The sequence below is a fragment of the Anopheles nili genome, chromosome 3 (assembly GCF_943737925.1).
Source record: "Anopheles nili chromosome 3, idAnoNiliSN_F5_01, whole genome shotgun sequence".
NCBI classification, from domain to species: domain Eukaryota; kingdom Metazoa; phylum Arthropoda; class Insecta; order Diptera; family Culicidae; genus Anopheles; species Anopheles nili.
The window spans coordinates 53374344-53401003 of NC_071292.1; the positions used below are offsets into that span (position 1 = coordinate 53374344).

Here is a 26660-nt window from a genome sequence, read left to right on the forward strand (position 1 = left end):
ACCTTGTAATCCAAACTGAGGTCACATATTACATCGGCCCGTTCTGCCGTACCCGACACGTATGTGGGGCACATTTTCGACAATTCCCAGGAAAGTTCAAACTGGGAATGCTTCAAATTTGGGGTATGGCTTTCATTTGCGTGATCGGAACACGCTACTCGGTTATTCGACGGTTTCTTTACTATCGATAGCGCTGGGAGGGAAATGCTATCGGCGAAAAAGGGGGAAAAAACCCTCTAGTGGTTCGCTCGGTGCCGTGCTGTTTCACTCGCTAGTGTCAGAAATTAGCTCGTGGCATGTAGCGTGGTTTAATTTATCTTGCCGCACCCGCAGCCGCTGCGGTACGCCGAAGACGAATGGCGCCAGGAAGTGTCGTTTGATTCTTTCTACCAAACCGGCAGTCAACTCGCCTGTCGGGACGAGGGCCTGCACGTGGCAAGCATAAATCTAGTCCCTTCCGTGTGCCGTCGAGTCGTCGTATTTTTTCTGCCTCGCGTGCATTCATTTGTGCGTGTGTGTGTGCGAGCCTTTTTATTCCAACTCCCAGCAATCAGTTCCATTTTTGGCACCATTTCCAGTCGCCACTTTCTGCAAGGGAATGTTTGCAAAATTCTTTCACAGTGCTAAAACGGGACTCACTAGCAAGGAGCAACGACGTTGAAAGGGAGGTAACGAAATGAAAAAAATGGAAACAAATAGAAGCAGTTACACTAGCGCAAGTGACCACTACTGGACAGGGACCTGCAAAGAGTAGACAGCCACTAAGGAACGTATCGCGTAGAACAAACCTGCTATTGTGATATGGCTTTAGGCTGACCGTGTTGGGTCCATTTTGGAACGTGGTTTCGTCCTTGCTTGACCTTTTTTGCTATGGCCAACATGGTGTATAGTGCGCGGGAACGACTTGAACTTGACATTCCCTAAATTGTACGACCGTATTGCGATACCAACGTCGGCACCCGTTAGGACTTTGATTAGGTTCGCTCGGAGCAAAAGGAATGAATAACAGGCGTTCGCTTTCGAGACCGCAGTGGTTCCTTTCGGCACAAACACAAAGGCGAGTGTCTTTGCGGGTTCACAAGCGTTATAGTTCTTGAAAGAACCCCTCTCGACACCGAGCGGCACTTGAACCCTCTGCGAAGAGGTTCACCCGTTAGCGTCTTCGAGGAGTCCTGACCCAGCGCGTGGTGGCCGAAGAGCTTCGTGGCTTGCCTAGCGAGTCCTTTTCGTTCAAGCAGCTATTAGGAAGAGTTTTCGGGACCGTTCGCTGAGGGAAGTGTGAGACACCACACTTTGTAACGCCACGTTCAGGAATGAAACAGGCTCTGGAAAGAGGAAAAGGATCCTACGGGCTACCAGGCGAGCGAACGTGTGAGTGTGTGGGTGGAATTTTAAACAGCGGCAATTAATAATTGTCACGAAACAAAAATAAAGAACCTTTAAAAATAGTTCACGTGCAGCGGAGGATATGGTCGCTGAGTTGCCGCAGCACGACAGTCCCGGCTTTTCCCTGCCTATTTTGCACGTGCCAAAGTGCCGACGGGCGCTGTGTCGTGCCAGTTCCTCACGGCCAGTTCCTCTTCATTTGCCGCAGTGCAAACATTTCAACAATGCGCTCGTGAACGGCTAGAACTTTGATTCTCCGGGTCGGTTGGGCCGTGGAGTGGCTCGAGTGGGTCGATAATTAAGCCATCACACCCGCCGGTAGCATTTTGCATAGCGAACAAACCTGGCGAAAGAAAATTAACATTTTACAAACCTCCGCAGCACGCAGCACGCGCTCCTGTGGCACAGTGACCTGGTAAAAGGCGGAAATATGTGTGAAACCAAGGGAAAAATGAAAACAAAAAAAGGACTTTGTACAGTTTTAATTAAATAATGTCATTTATTAACGTGGTTTGACCGATTGAATGCTGCCCTCCCGTCTGCCCCGGTAACTATTGTTGGGTTCTCACTCTTCCGGGACCGTTATTTTGTGGGATTAGTATGCTTAATTTGCTGCCGTGCCTAGGAGTTAGTTGGTTTTTCATGTCCGTTGCATGGTGTTTTAGCGTTTCATTTCTCAGCCTCTCTCTGTGCTAGCCTTATCTTAGCCGGTTTCTTTCTCGAGCACTTACATGTAACTTTTCTCCCTTTGGGTTATATTTGCATTTTCCGCCATTTTTGTTTTACGTTGGTGCGTTTTTTTTTTCATAAGTAGCGTTTTTTTTCACCACCCGAATCGCATAATGTTAGCTTTTGTTAGACCACGGGCGGTACCACTCATACGCACATCGATTCGCGAAGTATCCTGGCGAACAGTATTACAGTTTATTATCATAACAACAGTGCCATTTTGATTTATCCTTCATTGTATACATGCGTTGCAGTAGCAGCTATTCGTTGAGTATATATTTGTTTATGCCCTTATTATGTACATTTGTGCTGTCCATTCATCCATTTATCATTTTGATTTGGTATAGCTTTGCACGCTTGGTTGCGTCTATCATGTGAGGGTTAGGTGAAATATTACGCGTAATGTGTGTGGGTGTATAAAAAGAAGCCAAAAAACAACCGAACGAACAAGCACATTACACATTTTACAACTATCACAAATTGGTTTCAACAAGAATAAAATGACGCTAGCTTCTGCTCGCTTCAGCTCCTCGTGTGTTAAACCTGTCGGAATATATTTACAACCACTCACGAGGGACACCCACGAGGGTGGTTATGCTTAACAAACATCATTATAAAACATGCATTTTTAAAAAGTTGCTCAACATTCGCTACTGCTAAAGCGCCTCACCAATCGGCTGTAACAAACGCCCTTCCGGATTTCGCCTAGCTGCCTACTTGAGTAATAACCATAGTAATAATCATAAAAACACGTCACATTGGGTTAACGATAACGTTCGCCGAGCTTTTCGCATCGGCTCCTGGGACCCGCTCGAGTGCGCTCGAGGTTTTCCCGACGATGTTTGGTGTGCAGGCGCACACACGCTCACACTACCCGGTACGGAACTTGTTTCAACAGTATCGACGACGATTAGACGCTTTCTTTGCTGCGGCCGCCTATCTACACGTTGGCTGCTTCTGCTTGGCCATGACCATGGCCATTTCTTACGACTAGGTGTCTATCAATGGGATGCGCTTTAGCGAATGAGTCCTTTCTCCTTCCAGCTTCGCGATGTAACAGGCGTTGTAAGGCAATGTAGAGGATTTCTGTGAGTGAATATTCGTTATAACGTGCATACATATTTATCTCTTTTTTTTTTGTTCATTTTTATGTCGAGAGTTCGTTATTCTTCCATCTCGTAACATTACATCTCGCTGTTAGATTGATTTGATTGGATGCGTTGCTAATTTACAGCTCGGTTTTATCACTCTCGTCTAGTGTTATGCTTTTGCTCACGCTTATCCCTTACTTCCCAGTCCGTTCGTGAAGCTGCTTTTGTTTTTTTGTGGCCGATTAACATGGAGAAAGAGGCCGGACAGAAGTTACATTGAACAGTTACTTACAAACGCTCTAGCTTGCTTAGTGGTTAGTGGTTAGTAAGCGCTCTTTTTACGATTAAAGTTTTGTTTGGCTAGATGCGATTTATGCTCATTTTTCTCTCTCTCTCTCTGTCTTTCGGGCACGGAGCCTTTCACTGCTGGGGTCTTGTAAAGCTCTAATAGTACGATTAGCTTGCTATGATGTATAAGCTTTCTATCGAAAACAAACACGAACGTGCGATGCGAAGTAGTACAGTAAGCTCTAGAGTACGCTGGGCATGATTGTCTACGGAGTTTTTACACACTGCTAATGGGCTCAATGGGTTCAAAGCATGACGTCACACGATCAGAACGATCGTGATAAATTACGCTACTTTCAACGCATTCGCGGGCAGAACTTCAAAACCAATATCGCGGCCAGGGTTTCGCAATTACTACGCCCCAAAAGACCCGGGGTTTGGGCTCTTCTCTTCCCAAAGCGGGAACGACTGCTCTTTTATTGGTGGAAAGCGAATAAAAAGTGGAATAAATTCAACACCCTTGCTCATTGGTATGGAAAACTACACGCCACCCATCCGTGGCCCTTTGTCGCTTTTGCGGGTTTTCTTTTCACTGCGCTCTTGTTCGGTTTCGCCCCGCGCGGACCCAAGGATCCATTCGTTCAGAGGCGATCCATTTTTTACAACACCCAAAGTCCCGCGGTACAGCTTCTCGGCAATGACACACCACAAAACGTGGTGAGCGGAAAAAGCGGACGCCTGCCCGTTGCTGCCTGGTACACGTTATCATCATTTCCATCGATATTCGCTCGTGGTTCATGCACCGCCGCACGGTTGAGCGACTATCGGGCGACTAAAGATTCATATCGCGCACACAACGAAGCGCATAAAAAATTCAACAAGTTTTTTTATGTGCTTTCTTTGCAACCCGCTTACCAACGGGCAAACGGGTGGTTAAGGTTCGGTTGGCCCCGGGTTCCCGCCACCTGCCACCGTCGAGGATGAAAGATTTCGTCGGTTGAATAATTGAGGCATCGGTATGGCTTTCACTTTCACAAACCGAAGGGATCCGAAGGAATTGACCCCGTTCGGGTGTTGCTTTTATTTCATCTTTCGCCTGCACCCCACAGGGCTATTGTTGGTCGTTCACATTGTTATGCTTGTTACGATATGGACCCACATGGACCGGCATGGATAGTCGGCTAGCCTTGGACAAATCATATCGTATGGTGGCGTCGGCGACGCGCGTTTAGGACGATCTGGCGACCCGGCGATGGGCGGGAAATGGCAGTTTTCCGGCGCATCGACCGATACGAGCAAACTTATCAAGGATTCGTCGCTCGTCTGGTCGTCCATCCGTGGATCGTGATGGTCAAGGGTGGTTAGGGACGGTAATTTGTAACAATTTGGATGCCGCTCGGGAAGCATCCCCAGCGGGTTGTCGAAGGGTGCGAGGCTTTGGAATTATCCGGTATCGAATACCTTCAGCATTTCGGATCGAACCGACCCGTGATTGGAGGAGTTTTAAAGCAGGCATTTTAGCGAATCTGTGATTGGCTTTGTTTAACAGGAAATAAAAATGTAAAAAGAGCCATGTGGTGTGTATGAAATGCACGTTTCAAACGATGCCCCGATCCGTTGTTAATTGCTTCTCGTGGTCCAGCACAAGAAAAAGGGGTTCGAAAATTATAATTTTCATTTCAGTGAAATTAGACACGACCGGATGTGATGAATGAAATTACCAAATCAATTTGACTGGGCGCTTTCGGGCTTAACGGCTTACCTCCGGGGATTTGTCCAAGCTAGACCGCACGAACCAGACCGCTAGGGCGGTGTTTTTTGGCTTACTATTTATGTCCACCCTCGATGTGGCCCCGTTGGTCGTGAAAGTGTATGCTTAATCGCACTTCCACTGGTTTTCATGGCCGGCCACTCTGTGTCCTTTTGGCCCTTCTGCGAGCGAGAACGCGAGTTCGGCGACGACGGACACGGTTCAGCGTGTCTGGTCCGTTACTTACGCACTGCGAACGACCAACTTTCCACTGCTGCCAACGCTGCATCCGCTCGTGGTATTTAATTTAATTTTCCCCGCGTTTGTTGTGGGGATCTTTGTGGGGTCGCAAGCGTGCTGGAATCCTTCGCGCGAGTGCGAGTGATTTCGGCGCATGGAACCGAAACGGGGCCCGGGTTTTGCTGGAAAAGCCATTGCGAATTATTACCCGCGTGCCGTTTCGTTGTGTTTGGATCTGGCCTTTACTGTTCTCCTGGTTGTGGAACACAAGTGAAAAAAAAAAAAACGCAAACAAACCCGCAAGCGGAATGAAAGTAATTTGGAAGCAATTTCAACCGATGGAGGCGCCTGGTGTTCCGCACGGTGACCACAAAACTTGATCGTCCTTTGCGTTGCCAACGTTAACGAATGGGAAAGTGCACATTGGAAGGGATGCCGCTGCTGCCATTCGGCTGTCAGCGTCCGATCGCATCAGGACGGCAACACGAGGCCAATTTAATTGCAATCGATCGATCCAATGGCAGCCGCATCGGTGCACAATCGCTGACTCAACAAGCGTGTTGTGCCCGGTCACGGCAAACAAACAAGCTTGTTTTAATCAGATGAAAAAAAACAGAACCTGACACACGGAACAGGAATGGATGCATCGGTAAAACGTGTGGTTTGTAATTGTGCAGCAGGCATTTTCAGCCACGGCAGGATTGATAAATTGTACCGCTGTTTCTGGGGCGAGTAATTGATTTAGGTGCAAGCGGAAAATAAACATAGAAAAAAAAACCTTTTCACGCTGCACTGGCGACGTTTAACCACCACCGAACCGGACGACACAGCAAAGTGGCATACATAATTTAAATCTAATTATTTGTGTGACACTTTGTCATTCTGCCACACGTCCGCGGGCTAACGGGAGCAATTCTCCACTTGACATGGGCACACGGCACAAGGCAACTGCGCCATGACGCGAACCGAGCGCAGCAAAAGCAATTAATCGACCGTTTTCCATTTTCTCGCTCCAATTGTTCCCGCTGGAGAAAGGAGTGAGGATGGAACGGAAGGATGCATCGCCCAATCGCGGGTTCCCGGTGCGGTAACAGTGCCAACATGTGCGGAACAATAGCACAATGGCGCGGCCCTGGCGTGGTAGTGGGAAAGAACACCACGCCGGTTGCCATAGTAAAAATGGACGGCTTTCCGATAGCGCGTGGCTGCCTCCAGCGAAAGGATGCAATTGTCGTCAACTGCAAGCTCCCCATTGTCGTTCGTCTCGCCGTGATGGCTGGGAACAGGAGAAACAACCCCTAGTGGAAGGACGGACGGGAAAATGGGACAATTTTGAGGGAGCATAAAAGTTTATTGTGCGCCTTGGCAGCAGCACCGTACGAAACCGGCGGTGGAGCTTTTTGAAGGGCGAACAAGCTTCCGATCGATGGCGTACGTGCATATCCCGAATGTATCGGAAAAAAAGGGAGCGAACGAACACGGGCCATGAGGTCCTCGAGGCGAATAAATAGAATCCTATCGTCAATGATCGTGCTGATGGTGATGATAAAATGCACATCAACGGCGACACTGGCCTTCCCAAGGGCCAGCAGCAGTAGCAGCAGTCATAACATTTCACTCGATTTGCCCCGAGCACTTGAAACTAGTGGGTGGGTTTTTTTTTCAGTTGAACAAAGCAGCAAAAGTGGTTCAAACAACGCACCCACACACCTCTCGGAGGGAGAACAAACGCGCAAAGAAACGGAAGGGTTTATGCAAAATCAATTTCCCTTCTATCCGTCACGGATGGCTGAGCCGATGCTGCACCTGCACCTGGCACTAGCAGCAGAATCAGTGCGGAAAATCGAGCACTCGTTCGTCGGTTTGGTTCTGCGCGCCCACCACCAACCGCTAGCGGAATTAGTGCTGATCCAATCCGGGATTTGCCCGCATTCCCGGGGTCGACCTCAACCCTCGTTGTTGAAGCTGAGCTCATGGCAAAAGACGTGGTGGTGACGACTGTTGGGGCTTTTAAAACGTGAGCGAAATAAATTTAAATTCATCTGATACCCGATTCACAGGGAAAGAATGGAAAACCGACGGGAAATGCAGGCCCATTTTGCTCTATCCTATGGATCGGATTTCAATCCCGCTTTGATTGAATTTTAACCAAGTCACCTTGCGCTCGATATGCGCCGTTGGAGCGGCGAAAGAATCGTTCAAAACAAATGGCTGGGAAACCTGGAAAGGACCTGGAGCTTTTTTTTCTTTGACAGGTACTTCTTTTCATCCGCAACCCCATTCAAATGAGGTGGGAAATGTTGTGGCATTTGATCATACTGTTAGCATTCGAGTGGTTCCTCAGCGTGAATCGCAACCGGCAACGCCCTCGGATAATATTTCATGCAGAAAAATATCATCCATTACGCACGCAAACACCCGGGGTAAGCGAAAAGGCACCATAAATCAAACGAAAAGAGAATAATTAGCTCCGTGTAGCAGTTTCGCGAGCTCATTATGCTGAAAAGTTGGTTAATTACAGTGAATTCAACCGTGGCCCTGTTTCCATTCCGTTTTCCCTATCGTCAGAAGCGATGGGAACGAAATTTGTCAGCCCAACCGCGTGCGATAGACGCGTTCCGTGCGCTTGTTCGAGCTTTGGATCCATCAGCGGGAAAGTGTCGAAATGTGGATAAACATCGTCAACCAAGCTGTCTCCGGGCTTCGGCTCACCGCACTGGCTCGAAAAGGGCCGGGATTGACAAGGGCAAAACCACCAATTGTCACGCCATGTCGAAAATATGCTGCTCGTTCGCGTCACTTTTTCTTCTGAGGATACGGCCACGGTCAGGCGCTCCTTCGCGGGCCAATGATTTCAGGTGGTAGCGCCGCTATCGCCGTTGCCGGAATTCATTCAAATTTTTCCGCACGGTCTCCACGGCATCGGTGGTGGAAAAATATTAATTACCTTCAAAAGTTGGAGCGGTTGTGCGTTGGAACGGGGTTGGTTTCCGAGAGGCGAGAAAAAGGTCGCTTTTGGCTCGCGCATAATGGAGGCGCCTGGTGGTTCGTTCAGCGTTCAAAGTTGAAATTGTGAAAAACCTCTCGACGTGCCGTTGACCCGCGCGCGTGCTCTGAAAGAGGCTCGGGCTCACGTTACGAGTGTCAAAATACCTGCCGGTGGTGGCGGTTTGCCCCCTTTTATGTTGTTGTTGCTTTAACGTCGTCATCCCGCACCCGCTGTCGCCACTGAGGATGACGACGATGATGATGATGATGATGATGATGATGGTAGGTAATGAATTTATGTTAATTATACGAATAATTAATGGCACCTTGATTTTCAGACGCACCCGCTCCTGGGCCCCCGGTCAGTTATGATTCGCTGCTGGCATTTTTGGTACGTCTTTGATTTCGATTCCACTAATTTCGAAAGGGGGGTGAAAAGTAGCAAAACATGAAACGCGACCCCGAAACGTATGGCGACATTGATTTTCCGCTTACAAACACGTAAGCTGACTATCCCTCTTGCACGCAGAATGAATGATGAATCATGAAAGCAAAGTCCTGGCCTACTTAGATACACACTCTGCTCGGCATTCACTCTTCCCGTTGCAGTAATAAATTCTACCTTCTAGATCATTTCGTTGTTGCTTTACACACACCCACGCTTTGGGTGGGATTGCCCCGTATCAGTTTTGCTTCCGGTTACTTCTAGATTAAGCTTAAACGCTACGCAAATATATGAACACTCTATCACGCTCGTTCGCTCTAACACTCACTCAAAAACACACACACACGCGTTCATGCTGCCAGCCGGCTGCCTTTTATCCCCCAACTGGCGTATTCGTAGTTCACTTCTCAGTTCACGGTTCAGTTAGTTTCGGTTCGGGTTCAAAACGGTGTCCAATCGCTTTCTCGTAATATTTAATGCACAGTGAAAGCGGGTCAGCAAGCAAAAGGAAGCCGTGATTGACCACCCTAGCGAGGGTGCGTTGCCAACCCCTAACAGGCCAGGTTTCAATCACCGAAGGTGGCATAAGCTAGACATCGACGCGTGTCGTACCTAAGCGCGGGGTTCGCACCTACTTGTGGATTCTACCGGGTTGGTGGTCCTTCACTGGAACAGCTCATGCGGCTACGAGACCTAACCAACGCAAACAGGACACCACCCCAAATGTCGACCGGAAAAGCGTGCTCAAGCGTCCTGTTTGGTTTGCCTACGAGGTTTACGAGCAGTCCGATCGCTCGGTGCTTGTTCGCGTGCAGCTACACCAGTGTTTGGAAGTATTTGGAGTCCTTTTTTCGGGCAACAACTACTTTCGATCGGAGCATCGATTGGAAGCGTCTTCTGAAGTAACGGTGTTGGTGCTCACCGCTGGCAAATGGAAGTACCTAGCTGAATGTAGGAAGATGCTGGCGCATGTTGGAAAGACTACCGATCGGTTGGAAGTCCCAAGTCGTAGGAAGATCGCATCATCGATCACACTAGAGATCGAGGCAAGGTTTGTTGAAACTGCGTGGAAGCGGCTTTTTCGTTCTAGCCGGCGGGCAGACACGGCGTCCACACCGGGACCGCCTTCAACCACGCGACTAGCGCTTTGCTCAGGACGTGCGTTATCTGTTACATAATGGAACACCGTTTCTTATTTACTCAGTGGGCAGTGCCCATGCTTTCTAGGTCCTTGGCCGATGGGGGTCGTGACAGGTGTGGCTGTTGCTGCTGTTGGCCACCTTCTTGATCGCCGGTCACGATCGGTGGAAGCACGTTCGGTCGAAACTCACCCATTACGTTACCGGCTGGGTAGTAGTACGCCACTACGAATAGTTTGCCTGTCTTTGAGATGGACTTGCTGACACCAAAGTATCGACTGGCGCGCCACACCATCTGTGAGAAGTGTCCCGTGTTGACGTTAGTGTGCAGCAGGTGCGGCTCCTTGAAGTAGTCGTACCGTCGACTTGTGCTGTACCAGTACGTGGCCACTTCCTGACCTGTCTCGGGGAGAGAGAACGAAAGCAAAACATGAACCACCACAGGATCTTTTGATGCTGCCTTAGGAAACAACTCACCTGAAAGGTCCGTCAGCAGACTGTTAGCAGGACAGCAGAAGATGTTCTGACCATAGTTGGCGCCTATCTGATAGTAGAACTCGTTCGTACTGGCCAAATGGTTCGCCCACTGCTTCGCATATTCACATAGCTCAGCTGAAACACTGAGCGCAGGAGCGCCATGCCTCATCCGGTACTCGTTGTGCCAACAAAGACATTCGAAGATAAACTCTTTGTCCATTACGATCTTTACTTTAGGTGAGTCCTCGCCACCAGCCTCAGCACCGTTCGCCTTCGCCGATGGACGCTCCTTGCGCTGCTCGGTTGGGGTCGATTTAGGCAGCAGGGGCCGATTGTCCAGGGCATCCTGCGTCTGACCAGTGTCGTTGATGCTGATGTCGTCCAGATTCGCACCGGCACTGGTTGCGCCCGGTTTGCGTACGTTTTTGTTCAGATCGCATGCTGCCACGCGCTTCCGCAAATTAGCCATCACGATCGCTTCCTCCCTGGAGATGACGAGCAAACGAAGGAGAAAAAAAAACAAATTTTAATTTTCTTCATTCACTTTCTCATTTAAAAACGTATTTCCCTCGAGCATGCCTGCTCCTAGCTTCGGAGTAATTAACGTTTGTCCTCGCTGTTCGGTTTCGTTTCGTATCACTCGATCACCCAGATGGGACACCTCGAAGGTCAAGGGAGCTGCTCAACTGGTCGGTGCAATATATCATCCTAATTAATGCCACTCGACCTCGTTTTCAGTATCGCAAACTCATAATCCTGCCCCGTATCGTACACGTGCTAGAAATGGCTCCACATCGTCTCGAAGGAGCAACGAAAGGAACGACCGATGGACGATTCCCGAGAGTTTCGTTTCATTCCAGACGACCGGCGCCAGCAAAGCGGCACTGCACCATGTTTGTTTTCTAACTTTAAACCGGCCAACGATGAACGAGAGTATCCTTGCACAAAATCAACTACCTCTACGCCACAGAGGGGTGTGCTATCTTGTGGGGCATATTATAGCTCTTAGCTATCGACCAAGGGCAGCCGGGAACCCGAACGCGGTGGTCGGAAACCAGGACGCAGTCGAGCCCCGGCCCGTAGTTTAACGGACAATGGACAAAATTTATGGCCCAGATTAAATCATCGGAGCCTGCAAGTGAATAAAATATGAGCGCCGGTGCCAGCTGCCAACTTTCCGTCGTAGCTTTCCAGGTTCCAAAAGACTCGAAGGAGATACGGCAACGGAGCTCGAAAGCTTCCTTCAGACTTCTCCGCCAGGGAAAGATGGATATCGTCCGAGATGACATACATGATGACAGGTGATGAGAGTTATCGTGTACAGTCGGTACAGTGAAGTCTTCCGTAAGACACACCGCTTGGTTACGGGATTATAAATTGATCATCATTGGGTTCGTTCAAGCGCAACTTCGACCTTCTGGGACTCATAGCCTGATGGTTGGTTTGGTAATCCGTTCGCAAGGTTGACCAGGAAACGGATTGCGTGCCATTTCAGGCGGTTAGCTACACCAGGAGTGGCATGGCATTGCGTTTGTCGTTGGCTTTCTCAACGGCAGCGAGCTCAAAACACCGCGTCCGTACTCTTATCTCTGTGATTAATGGCTTATTTTCGGCTTCACGCGTTCTCAACAGCTTGCGACTTTCTTGGAAAAGAAATTATCCGCAATCTTCGCCCGTTCGCGCCCTGAACCGCGCGTGCATAATGTTCGTGTCCGTGCACATAAATAGCCTTCCACCGTGTTGCGATCGTGAGGTTGGAGTCGTTGGAATTATCATCAACATAAATTACATACTGATTAGGTGCGCGGTTTGCGTCTAATCGCACTCCCAAAATAACACCAGCCATTGCACGTTGGGCAATTGCCGGGATAAAAGTCAAAAAACAAATTTGAGATTTAAAAAAAAAACTGTTGTTATATTCTCAAACTAGAGGGTTAAACTTAGTTAACAACAAAATATTATGGGCTTAAGTCCAACATTCACGGAGTAACAGCCTGTCAATGTCGAAAATGAGTGAAAAAATTGAAAAATTTTCAATTTTTTTAAGCTGACTTTAATCGTTTTTTTCTCTTTGACTAAATATCAGAAACTCAACATTTTTACCATTTTGGATAGGTTATTCAGTTATTATTGTCATTTAATTAAATAAATTTATCACAAATGTAAATGTACGAAAAATACCATGTAAAATCATGTTTTTTTTATAAAAGATGGTTTTTTTGTATAAAGCTTCAATAGTTTTCAAGCAATGGCATAGCACAGGATGTAGTACAATAATTTATCTTTGATTTAATAAAACAATCTGCTGCCACCTTGCGCCACCTCACATGAAAATGATTTCTTTTCTAAACCGCGCTACAGGGTTATTTTGGGGGGGGGGCGGACTGTTAAAAATGGCACCTTAATTTTTGGCCAAAAGATCCATTGCCGGGAAATTCATTCCTTTCAGCTAAATAATCGATGCTGTAAAAATCCTTTCCAAAAACTCATGAATTTGCACGCAGATCATATAAAAATTTTGCAATGAGCCACCGGTATTCATAGAAAATACCACGTGACGCACCCTGCTCGCTTAATCGAGAGGATTTCAGCGACGGAATTTGAACGCCAAAATCGCCAAATTTGAATTCACTAGTAACGAGAGATCATGTGTCGAGGAGGTTGCATGTACCAGCTGGAATATCGCTAATGGATTTCCCCTCCAAATGTTATCGGTACATATCGTCGATCTTTCTGGCGCACGATAATCAGCATCCCATCTCGTTTGCTCTCGTTTGCTATCGATCGGATTATTCTACGCACACTGAAGGATCTTTTTGAGTGTCGTATCTTACCGGTCATAATTCGATTGCAGTATTTTGCCGTAAATAATAAATTGGATGGATGCGTACATTAAATGTTTTTATGATACAAAACATAGTAGCAAACGGTGTGGGATAAATTACTGTTATTTAAACTATCGCTCCCCATATCATTGAGCATGTTTTTATCACAAAACTATATGAAACTAGCGGGATTATCACGCACGGTGTCCAGCTAACACGCCTCACTCCATAGTGCAAGGAATCACCTACGCTCGCCTGGTACAAATTATAGTAGCTTGTCCTTGTTGCACTCACGTGCTGCTTCCGTTATCCGAAATAGTAATCTTTAAGCCCATGGCACACGCTTTTTATCAGCAGAGCCAAATCTGGCGTCGTTGCACGTGGTTTTCGCGCACGTGGATATCACAAAAATTAATTCGATTAGCCACCAAGAACGATTTGAACGCACGCTGCTCATCGGGAGGATTTCGGCGTCGGATTTTGAACGCCAAAACCGACAAATTTCAATTCGCTAGTACCAAGAGATCATGCGTCGAGGAGGTTGCATGTACCAGCTAGAATATCGCTAATGGATTTCCCCTCCAAATGTTATCGGTACATATCGTCGATCTTTCTGGCGCACGATAATCAGCATCCCATCTCGTTTGCTCTCGTTTGCTATCGATCGGATTATTCTACGCACACTGTAGGATCTTTTTGAGTGTCGTATCTTGCTGGTCATAATTCGGTCCCAGTATTTTGCCGTAAATAATAAATTGGGTGGATGCGTACATTAAATGCTTTTTGATACAAAACATAGTAGCAAACGGTGTGTGATAAATTACTGTTATTTAAACCATCGCTCCCCATATCATTAAGCATGTTTTTATCACAAAACTATATGAAACTAGCGGGATTATCACGCACGGTGTCCAGCTAACACGCCTCACTCCATAGTGCAAGGAATCACCTACGCTCGCCTGGTATAAATTATAGTAGCTTGTCCTTGTTGCACTCACGTGCTGCTTCCGTTATCCGAAATAGTAATCTTTAAGCCCATGGCACACGCTTTTTATCAGCAGAGCCAAATCTGGCGTCGTTGCGCGTGGTTTTCGCGCACGTGGATATCACAAAAATTAATTCGATTAGCCACCAAGAACGATTTGAACGCACGCTGCTCATCGGGAGGATTTCGGCGTCGGATTTTGAACGCCAAAACCGACAAATTTCAATTCGCTAGTACCAAGAGATCATGCGTCGAGGAGGTTGCATGTACCAGCTAGAATATCGCTAATGTATTTCCCCTCCAAATGTTATCGGTACATATCGTCGATCTTTCTGGCGCACGATAATCAGCATCCCATCTCGTTTGCTCTCGTTTGCTATCGATCGGATTATTCTACGCACACTGTAGGATCTTTTTGAGTGTCGTATCTTGCTGGTCATAATTCGGTCCCAGTATTTTGCCGTAAATAATAAATTGGGTGGATGCGTACATTAAATGCTTTTTGATACAAAACATAGTAGCAAACGGTGTGTGATAAATTACTGTTATTTAAACCATCGCTCCCCATATCATTAAGCATGTTTTTATCACAAAACTATATGAAACTAGCGGGATTATCACGCACGGTGTCCAGCTAACACGCCTCACTCCATAGTGCAAGGAATCACCTACGCTCGCCTGGTATAAATTATAGTAGCTTGTCCTTGTTGCACTCACGTGCTGCTTCCGTTATCCGAAATAGTAATCTTTAAGCCCATGGCACACGCTTTTTATCAGCAGAGCCAAATCTGGCGTCGTTGCACGTGGTTTTCGCGCACGTGGATATCACAAAAATTAATTCGATTAGCCACCAAGAACGATTTGAACGCACGCTGCTCATCGGGAGGATTTCGGCGTCGGATTTTGAACGCCAAAACCGACAAATTTCAATTCGCTAGTACCGAGAGATCATGCGTCGAGGAGGTTGCATGTACCAGCTGGAATATCGCTAATGGATTTCCCCTCCAAATGTTATCGGTACATATCGTCGATCTTTCTGGCGCACGATAATCAGCATCCCATCTCGTTTGCTCTCGTTTGCTATCGATCGGATTATTCTACGCACACTGAAGGATCTTTTTGAGTGTCGTATCTTGCTGGTCATAATTCGATTGCAGTATTTTGCCGTAAATAATAAATTGGATGGATGCGTACATTAAATGTTTTTATGATACAAAACATAGTAGCAAACGGTGTGTGATAAATTACTGTTATTTAAACCATCGCTCCCCATATCATTAAGCATGTTTTTATCACAAAACTATATGAAACTAGCGGGATTATCACGCACGGTGTCCAGCTAACACGCCTCACTCCATAGTGCAAGGAATCACCTACGCTCGCCTGGTATAAATTATAGTAGCTTGTCCTTGTTGCACTCACGTGCTGCTTCCGTTATCCGAAATAGTAATCTTTAAGCCCATGGCACACGCTTTTTATCAGCAGAGCCAAATCTGGCGTCGTTGCACGTGGTTTTCGCGCACGTGGATATCACAAAAATTAATTCGATTAGCCACCAAGAACGATTTGAACGCACGCTGCTCATCGGGAGGATTTCGGCGTCGGATTTTGAACGCCAAAACCGACAAATTTCAATTCGCTAGTACCAAGAGATCATGCGTCGAGGAGGTTGCATGTACCAGCTAGAATATCGCTAATGTATTTCCCCTCCAAATGTTATCGGTACATATCGTCGATCTTTCTGGCGCACGATAATCAGCATCCCATCTCGTTTGCTCTCGTTTGCTATCGATCGGATTATTCTACGCACACTGTAGGATCTTTTTGAGTGTCGTATCTTGCTGGTCATAATTCGGTCCCAGTATTTTGCCGTAAATAATAAATTGGGTGGATGCGTACATTAAATGCTTTTTGATACAAAACATAGTAGCAAACGGTGTGTGATAAATTACTGTTATTTAAACCATCGCTCCCCATATCATTAAGCATGTTTTTATCACAAAACTATATGAAACTAGCGGGATTATCACGCACGGTGTCCAGCTAACACGCCTCACTCCATAGTGCAAGGAATCACCTACGCTCGCCTGGTATAAATTATAGTAGCTTGTCCTTGTTGCACTCACGTGCTGCTTCCGTTATCCGAAATAGTAATCTTTAAGCCCATGGCACACGCTTTTTATCAGCAGAGCCAAATCTGGCGTCGTTGCACGTGGTTTTCGCGCACGTGGATATCACAAAAATTAATTCGATTAGCCACCAAGAACGATTTGAACGCACGCTGCTCATCGGGAGGATTTCGGCGTCGGATTTTGAACGCCAAAACCGACAAATTTCAATTCGCTAGTACCGAGAGATCATGCGTCGAGGAGGTTGCATGTACCAGCTGGAATATCGCTAATGGATTTCCCCTCCAAATGTTATCGGTACATATCGTCGATCTTTCTGGCGCACGATAATCAGCATCCCATCTCGTTTGCTCTCGTTTGCTATCGATCGGATTATTCTACGCACACTGAAGGATCTTTTTGAGTGTCGTATCTTGCTGGTCATAATTCGATTGCAGTATTTTGCCGTAAATAATAAATTGGATGGATGCGTACATTAAATGTTTTTATGATACAAAACATAGTAGCAAACGGTGTGTGATAAATTACTGTTATTTAAACCATCGCTCCCCATATCATTAAGCATGTTTTTATCACAAAACTATATGAAACTAGCGGGATTATCACGCACGGTGTCCAGCTAACACGCCTCACTCCATAGTGCAAGGAATCACCTACGCTCGCCTGGTATAAATTATAGTAGCTTGTCCTTGTTGCACTCACGTGCTGCTTCCGTTATCCGAAATAGTAATCTTTAAGCCCATGGCACACGCTTTTTATCAGCAGAGCCAAATCTGGCGTCGTTGCACGTGGTTTTCGCGCACGTGGATATCACAAAAATTAATTCGATTAGCCACCAAGAACGATTTGAACGCACGCTGCTCATCGGGAGGATTTCGGCGTCGGATTTTGAACGCCAAAACCGACAAATTTCAATTCGCTAGTACCGAGAGATCATGCGTCGAGGAGGTTGCATGTACCAGCTGGAATATCGCTAATGGATTTCCCCTCCAAATGTTATCGGTACATATCGTCGATCTTTCTGGCGCACGATAATCAGCATCCCATCTCGTTTGCTCTCGTTTGCTATCGATCGGATTATTCTACGCACACTGAAGGATCTTTTTGAGTGTCGTATCTTGCTGGTCATAATTCGATTGCAGTATTTTGCCGTAAATAATAAATTGGATGGATGCGTACATTAAATGTTTTTATGATACAAAACATAGTAGCAAACGGTGTGTGATAAATTACTGTTATTTAAACCATCGCTCCCCATATCATTAAGCATGTTTTTATCACAAAACTATATGAAACTAGCGGGATTATCACGCACGGTGTCCAGCTAACACGCCTCACTCCATAGTGCAAGGAATCACCTACGCTCGCCTGGTATAAATTATAGTAGCTTGTCCTTGTTGCACTCACGTGCTGCTTCCGTTATCCGAAATAGTAATCTTTAAGCCCATGGCACACGCTTTTTATCAGCAGAGCCAAATCTGGCGTCGTTGCGCGTGGTTTTCGCGCACGTGGATATCACAAAAATTAATTCGATTAGCCACCAAGAACGATTTGAACGCACGCTGCTCATCGGGAGGATTTCGGCGTCCGATTTTGAACGCCAAAATCGACAAATTTCAATTCGCTAGTACCGAGAGATCATGCGTCGAGGAGGTTGCATGTACCAGCTGGAATATCGCTAATGGATTTCCCCTCCAAATGTTATCGGTACATATCGTCGATCTTTCTGGCGCACGATAATCAGCATCCCATCTCGTTTGCTCTCGTTTGCTATCGATCGGATTATTCTACGCACACTGAAGGATCTTTTTGAGTGTCGTATCTTGCTGGTCATAATTCGATTGCAGTATTTTGCCGTAAATAATAAATTGGATGGATGCGTACATTAAATGTTTTTATGATACAAAACATAGTAGCAAACGGTGTGTGATAAATTACTGTTATTTAAACCATCGCTCCCCATATCATTAAGCATGTTTTTATCACAAAACTATATGAAACTAGCGGGATTATCACGCACGGTGTCCAGCTAACACGCCTCACTCCATAGTGCAAGGAATCACCTACGCTCGCCTGGTATAAATTATAGTAGCTTGTCCTTGTTGCACTCACGTGCTGCTTCCGTTATCCGAAATAGTAATCTTTAAGCCCATGGCACACGCTTTTTATCAGCAGAGCCAAATCTGGCGTCGTTGCGCGTGGTTTTCGCGCACGTGGATATCACAAAAATTAATTCGATTAGCCACCAAGAACGATTTGAACGCACGCTGCTCATCGGGAGGATTTCGGCGTCCGATTTTGAACGCCAAAATCGACAAATTTCAATTCGCTAGTACCGAGAGATCATGCGTCGAGGAGGTTGCATGTACCAGCTGGAATATCGCTAATGGATTTCCCCTCCAAATGTTATCGGTACATATCGTCGATCTTTCTGGCGCACGATAATCAGCATCCCATCTCGTTTGCTCTCGTTTGCTATCGATCGGATTATTCTAAGCACACTGTAGGATGTTATGGAGCGTGGTCTTACTGGTCATAATTCGGTCGCAGTTTATCGTCGGACATAATAAATTGTCTGCCGGCCAACATTAAATCCTCTTATGATACAAAACATAGCAGCAGTGGTTTAGATAACAGAAATTTATCGCACACCGTTTGCTGTTTTGATTTGTATTTGTATATTTTTACCGGCAAAATACTGCGACCGAATTATGACCGGCAAGATACGACACTCAAAAAGATCCTTCAGTGTGCGTAGAATAATCCGATCGATAGTAAACGAGAGCAAACGAGATGGGATGCTGATTATCGTGCGCCAGAAAGATCGACGATATGTACCGATAACATTTGGAGGGGAAATCCATTAGCGATATTCCAGCTGGTACATGCAACCTCCTCGACGCATGATCTCTCGTTACTAGTGAATTGAAATTTGTCGGTTTTGGCGTTCAAAATCCGTCGCTGAAATCCTCTCGATTAAGCGAGCAGGGTGCGTCACGTGGTATTTTCATATGAATAGCGGTGGCTCATTGCAAAATTTTTATATGATCTGCGTGCTAATTCATTAGTTTTTGGAAAGGATTTTTACAGTACCAAGTAATAACATCGATTATTTAGCTGAAAGGATCGAATTTTCCGGCATTGAAAATGCAGATCTTTTGGCTAAAAGGATGCAGGTCTTTTTTAGCAGTTCGATCCTACCCCACGAATATTTGCGGGTTCAGAGGGATATCTGCATGGCACGATGGCAGACCCTGTGGGACACAGACGAGTTAGGCAGGTACTTTTACTCAATCATTCCTAAATTTTCCACCAGACCTTAGTTCTACGGCCTCAATGTCGATCGCACCTTCAGCTTTATTGGGCGCAATTGAGGCTATTCCAAGGCTAAAGAAGATCTCTATTCGTCAGCTTTTTAAGAGCAATTCATCGGTTTGCACCTGACTTCCTTTCTCCCTATATCCTAAATACCTTCAAATTTTCCAATCCAGGACAGGGGGCCGAAAAAATCAAACTGTCTGAACAACAAGGCCAGCAATTCGAAAGCGTCCTCTGAAGGAGAGAGGAATAGCATAGGTCCAGCAGAATTGCATAGATAAACTAACCTTGCCCGCCCGAGATAAAGTGCAATCCATACGGTTTATGGGAGGATATGCCCACCAGCCATGGAATTTGTAAAATTGGAGTTTTGGAATTCAAAAATTCGAAATTGTTAACTGTGGAATGAATTTTATATTATGTATTGTATTTTGTATTATGAATAACGCAGTTTAACGGTCAGGCCGTCACTACAATAAAAAAAAATGTAAGAAAATTATTCCAAACTGATAATGTATCGTTTCCAGTAAATAATGGCGCTAGACTTTTATCCCGGTATTTGTATGGGAGTGCCCACTGTGCATTGTTACTTGAGCGAGCCAATTCGTCAGGTGGGTTTCGTGGAACGTTTCCATTCATCCAGGTGTGAGGGTGTCGCGTTTCATTATGGTATTAAGTTGGAAATAATAATGCCACCGATATGAACACTGGGGCGACGGTGTTCAATTGGAACATGGCGATTAGTTGAGCCAGACGAAGGATACCTTCAAGCAATTTATATCCTAGGAGCTAGATTGTCGACTATCGATTCGTTTACCAATCTTTGAGGTGTGCGAAACTCATTCCTTGACCACAAGGCGCTATCAGTTGATGGTGAGAAACTTCTCGACCCATTGATGGCCTTTCAGTAACATGAGGCTCTGCTGATGCCCCAATCTATCTCGAATACGGTGGATACGGTGATATACTGCCCATGTGGTGTGCGGCGTTCGGTTGCTCAACACTTCATTAGGTTCACGTTTAAGCTCCAGTTCATCATGCTTAAGTTTCGGACTGGTTTACATTTTCTGCCCTTACAGTGCCGGCATCCAGAATACCCGAGGACTCCGGGGCTCGTGACCGATAGGTACTTTATCAAGCCCAATTACCGCTGGCTACCCTCATTTTGACCCAAAGGGTCGAGATGGAACGCGACGAGATCTCTATCGTGCGTCACCGTCGACCGTAAGGCTGGTTTGTGCGATCGTTCTGCTCTTTGAGAGCGAGAAGAGTTCATGATTAATTCTGGTGGAGATATTTTGTTTTTTGATGACGCAAGTCCCTCCGGAGTGGTTTCGGGCGGTTTTCTGACCACAACGGGTAATTCCCTTTAATAGCGTGGTTTCTCCCCGTAATAGAGCCCACCGGTAAGCTTCCAAGTAAAGATCCTGCTTCATTATTGCCTGAATTTGATATAATCACTCGTTTATTTTGGATCTCCACCACGTGTGCGATTATTAACACCGACCGATTGTGCTATTTTTATCGAGTCGGTTAAATTTAATCATTTTGTTTGTGATGAAAGAAAGAGAACGTTTATGGAACTTCTTTTTCCTAACTATGTTAGGTTGATTGAATTTACTAAGGATAAAAATCCCTTTTCAACAGCTCCATAAGCAGCTTTGTAAACGATCAAGAATAAGAACATGCAGGGAAAAAGTTAATTTGAAATGAGAATTTTTTTTTATATTTTCAAGATAAAATTGCTCGGTATAATCTTCTACCGATCGTTTGGGGAAGGGAACTAGTGCTAACCTTGACATTTTGCGCGAAAGAGAGATATAGAGCGTACCCGTATAAAAAATCCAATTCATTTAGCCAAAACTTTTCCTTCTACTCACACATTCCAGTAAACGGGCAACCCTCGGAGCAACCGGTTGAAAGCCGATGAGGAAAGAGCGGCAAGGACATAAAAGCAAGTACATTTTCCCTTTGACGCTGAAATAATCTATCTTTTTTTATTTTTTTCCTTGTTCGCTTGCACCCCTCTCGGTCAGTGCCAAATGTTTTAAGGGATTTCGTAAAGTTTTCCAAGTGGGCATGTACTTTTTTTTGTTCCTATTCAGAACCATTTCCCGAGCTCCTACGTATGCGCCAAAGGGCTAGAGAAAAGCGGCAAACTTTTAAACGGTGTTGATTTTAGTGGTATTGTTTTAAAAATTTAATGCCTCCAGTGCCGACGGTGCGGGCCGTCATTGTAGCTGTAGAGGCTGTGCGGCCGGTAAGCTCCGGTGCGCCATTTTTCCGGACGAAACGACGGCCCCGGGGCACTGCGAAATTATGCCACTGGAAGTTCGTCGGTTGGCATAAAATGCGCAAAAAACATTTATCACACCAGAGATGCGCCGTTTTTTTTGTGGTGGGGGTTTGTATGCTTGTAGGCTCGGAAGAGAACCGCTACCGACAAGGGAAAAGATAATTTAGTGCTCTCAGTCTAATATGCCATTAATGCTTTTAGAAGCCCATAACGTACAACTGTGACATACAGTTTCAAGGGTTTCGCTAGGTATGAGTACAGCTACAGTTTAGCTTGGTCTATAGATGGATAGCTTTATCAATACAATGACTAGCTCGTCTTTTATATAGGAACGTATAAAACCTTCATAAATGAGCATGAAAAAGTGGACCACACGTCTCCCGTGTATTCGTGTCATAGAGCAACCAATTTTCACCTGTTGCACCAGTAGTTTAACTTGGTGGAACAGTTTACTGCCTCTTTACAGCCACCATAAACGAGAGGTGAGATGACCTAGCAGTTAAAATATAAACTAAAATAACCTTTACTTAGCGAGGACCTTCTTCTGGTGCGAGCTAGGGCAATTAGTACCACGCTGTACGAACTGTTTACGAGCCCATTATTATAGCGATAGTGGTTCAGTGTAAGGCGAGTATAGCGCTCCATCAAAGTTTAACTTCATTTGTAGTAGGTGAATGGCATCAACGAGATGGAATATCCTTTCAAGGACTTTAAAACCACTTCTGCGTTGGATGGAACGACCTCTCTCACTTTAATACTGCTCGTAGTCGAGTGGATTTTTCATCATAATGTACCAATTTCCGCCGGTTACATCGTTTCATCGCCTCGACGATAAATTAACAATTTGAGCGTGAATGCTCAACCTAAGCGCCATCTCATGAAATAACCACCCGCATCTAAGATAATAAAATGCCACCCAATGCGCTCAAAGGAGAATCGCGATATCAATGCAAATATGAAATTGGATTGCGATTCAACCATGCTGAAGAGAAAATATCGGCTCCTCGAGCTCGGGGTGTGGTACAAGGATTTTTCTTCTTCTTCTTCTCCCCGGGCTGCTCTATGCCGGTGGATTGCAACATTTTCCTTTTTTTTCCGTAGCTTCATTCCGCGCTATATGCCCGACCAACACACGAGCGCCATTGAATATTTATCACCCAATCAGCGGGAGAAAAAGGAATTTACACTCGCCGGCTCGTTCGCTGCTCCGATACCCGGCTCCCTCGTTGACTTCCTTGCAGCGACATTATCAGATTGATATGTTACACAATTCCATCGGAATGGCTTTCCCGTGTTGGCATTTTCTTCGCTATGGCGTGTTGGTGCAAAACCATCTCCCATGCGAGTCCGAATACTCCCAATGGGTGGTGGTGGGGGAAAAAAACGCCCCCATTCCTTTCGATTCCGTGCTCTTTGCTAAATTAGGTCAAGAAAACGCGCGGCCAAGACGATCGGCGGTCGACCTTCGCCTTCGTCCGGGCGCAATAAACCATTGCATTTTCCATTCCAACGGCACGGAACGGAATGGTTCGATGCCACACCACACCGAAGAAAGTGCAATCGTGAGGATCGTGCAAAAAACGCAAAAAGCGAATCCATCCCCGGCTGTGAGGGTTGGGGTTTTGCAGAGTAGTAGTGCTCCAACAATTTATGGTAGCCAGCAGAAGCAACACGAACGTGGCAATGAGTGAGAAAAACGAAGGAAAAACGAGCATCTCGTCCCAGGTGGAATCGCGGGATCCAACGGGAGTTCGGAACTCGTTATGGCCGGAGCCATGGTAAGTTTTCCACGTGCCCTGAAACGTCGTGCACCGATGGGCGGTTATGGTTAGCGCGCTGGCTTCGTACAGGTGGCAAAGAGGCGAAAAAAAAAACATACAAAACCTCCGGCAAGGCGAATGGTTGGTGCGCGCGATACCATCGGTTGCATATCTTGCAGGCGCTTTTGCGAAGGATATACGCTGACCCGGATTGTGGTGTTCTGGGTCGTGGACACGTGTGGATGTTGGGAAAAACTCCGAGCAGTGAAAATTGTCACTGAAACACCCATCAAAGGACCGTTGCGGGAGAACTGGCTGGGCTTTCAAACCACCACAGCCCCCCCAAAAGCCAACCCGGAGCATTATTTACATCCTTTTGTGCTTTAGTGCTTTAGCGTTGGCTTTAGTTCTGGGAGTGCGGCCTTTCGGCGAAACGGGGGTTAGTTTGCTTAAAGTCAACACGGCCTTCGACGGTCACGACGGCACGCTCGCGCTCCTGTTTACGAGGTGTCTTAATTTTGAGTACAACTCCTGCTGCGGTTGGCAACATTTGCGGTTGGCAAGATGGGCCGAGAGCACACTAACGGGTGGGTTGAGCTTTTTCCACCTTAGTCGAGTGGTTAGGTCTTTACGTAACGTACCGACGGTGTCATCGTCGTCGTCGTGGTCGAGCTTATGTTGCTCGTTTTGCTCCCCGAGATGGGAACGTGATTCGTACGTTTGTGATGAAGGATTTAATCGTCCTTTTATTTTGGCTTTTTCTTATTTAATTGCACGTCTGTTCGCACAGCTGTTGCGGCGGTGCTGTTCAGGTCCATTACGGTTGATATGAACAGTACCTTCAAATATTGTGTACTCTGCACCACGACAATGCCTTAAATCATCCAATATTGCAGCGGCAGAGAGCCATTGAATGTCCTTTCCCGACGTATGTAGCTTAAACTGTTAAGAACCTTTATTACGAAGCCCATTTACCGAACCTCCCCTGCAGCTTGATAAATCTTTTTTATTCAATTTCCCGCAAACAGCCATGTCGCATCGTAATTTTCCCTGTCCCTAGAATTTCATCTCGATAAAACGAGAACAGCAAGCGAAAAGCCTCGATACAGCCAATTAATCTTCGACCGTACCTTCCTCGGAGCGAGTCCACCAACGCACCAGACTCGTCGCAGGACCTCATCCTCCCGATACAGCAGCCGTCTACCTTCCCCAGGGGATCGGCCATCGAGAAACGGATGCTAATCGCACGCGTGCGACGGCCGGTTGAAGTTTATCGAGGCCCGATTGCCGTTTAGAAAGCAATTACAGGCCCCCATTTAATTGTCGCAGTTCCGCTTTTCCTCCCACGGGACAAGCGGTCTGTGGCTTACCTTCGACGACTCGGTGCCGGTCGGACCGTGCTGCCAGGAAGCGTTTCAATGGGCGTGATGCTGAACTCGGGGTTGCTGAACTGGATCTTCTTGGAGGGCATTTTCACGCTATTGTTGTGGCTCCCACCACCACCACCACCACCGCCGGATCCTGACGCACCAGCACTCATGATGCTGGCCAGCCCATTACCGTTCGGATCGGTCGCACTCGGGGGACCACTACCACCGCCGTTGTTGTTCGCGCGGTTGATCGATATCAACTCCATGTCGTTGCTGGAAAACTTCTTCTGTAAGGCCATGATGAGTTTGCGTGCAATTTTGATTGCTTTTCTGCTGCGGGTTTCACACCAATACCGGGCTCCAATCAGTACAACGCGTACGCGACACAGCACAGGTTTCACTCGCAAACACAACGCGCAAGGCCACCCTTTGCGGGGTTGGGTGAAGGATAATTTTCCCACTCGTTGTACGGGACTTTATGTGATCACTTGCCGGCACCCACACGCGTACACGAGCACACTCGCAAAGCGTAATTAAATATAACGACAAAAATACAACGCAATCACATCCACACGCGGGGTCGCGCGGTGGTAATAAAACGGTAAATTGTTTTTACGAACCAACGCTCGCTGGGTGTGGGGGGGGGTTTAATCCCACCCGCGCTCAAGCGTAACGGCAGATGGAGGCGCACGGTAGTTTGTCGCACGGTGCGTTGTCATACGGGGAGTGTATTTATTTTTATCACTCACTCCTGCTCGCGTTCCTGGCGTGTTTGTTGCGCTGCAATGGTCACGTAAAACGATCGCTTCGATTCGCTTGGGTTCGCGTTGTGGCGCGTGGTTGGGTCAGATGCCGACTGCCATCGGGCGGTTAATGCTCACAGATCTCGGTGCTGGTGTTTTTTTTTTGGTCTCGCAGTAGGCCACAGTAAACGAACGAGAAAATAAAACAGAAAACTCACATTTCCCCCACCAGGCTGGCCGATGCTGGTGGCCTACTTGGTTTCACTTTTCGTGCGACAGTTTCAATAACAACGCGCCATCCGTGTGACGTACATTGGCCGAGGGAAAAACAATCATCGCTCGTTGCGTATCGCGTGCCTTTCCCAGCCTGCTTGGATCGGTTTTTGCTGCTTTGTTTGCGGCAGATTTGTGTGACTGGGCAGATTTGTGCTGCGGAACGAAATTGACATTACCATCGCACGCCAGAGCACGTTCTGCAGTCGCCCCTACAAACGCTGGCGTTCCTCGTGGAAGGGCTCACGCATTCCCAGCAGTAAAGATCCGATTCAAGATTATCGAGCGTTCGCGCAGTTGCCGGCGGGGATGGGTTGTTGTTTTTTCGACTTCCTTCGACCGTTCGACGATTGTCACCCGTCGCGTGTCTGGCGTGGTTTCCCGACCCTGGCTACGATCTGAGCTGCCGTTTACGCAACAACTGGGTG

At 46.7% G+C, this 26660-nt stretch overlaps 1 protein-coding gene across 1 annotated transcript; it reads right to left on the bottom strand.

Moving 5' to 3' along the window:
• Nucleotides 1-10117: 10117 nt before the first annotated feature.
• LOC128725494 (uncharacterized) lies at nucleotides 10118-25515 on the bottom strand. Its single transcript, XM_053819246.1, has 3 exons — nucleotides 25217-25515; nucleotides 10534-11018; nucleotides 10118-10455 (listed from the first exon to the last, which is right to left on the bottom strand). The coding sequence occupies exons 1-3, from the start codon at nucleotides 25513-25515 to the stop codon at nucleotides 10118-10120; spliced, it is 1122 nt and encodes a 373-aa protein (XP_053675221.1).
• Nucleotides 25516-26660: the final 1145 nt, after the last annotated feature.

Coding starts and splice junctions, on each gene's coding strand:
- LOC128725494 (XM_053819246.1), bottom strand. CDS start 25,515: ATGGCCTTACAGAAGAAGTTTTCCAGCAACGACATGGAGTTGATATCG. Junction 11,019..25,216: donor CCGGCACCGAGTCGTCGAAG/GTAAGCCACAGA, acceptor CGTCATCTCCAG/GGAGGAAGCGATCGTGATGG. Junction 10,456..10,533: donor TCTGCTGACGGACCTTTCAG/GTGAGTTGTTTC, acceptor TCCCCGAGACAG/GTCAGGAAGTGGCCACGTAC.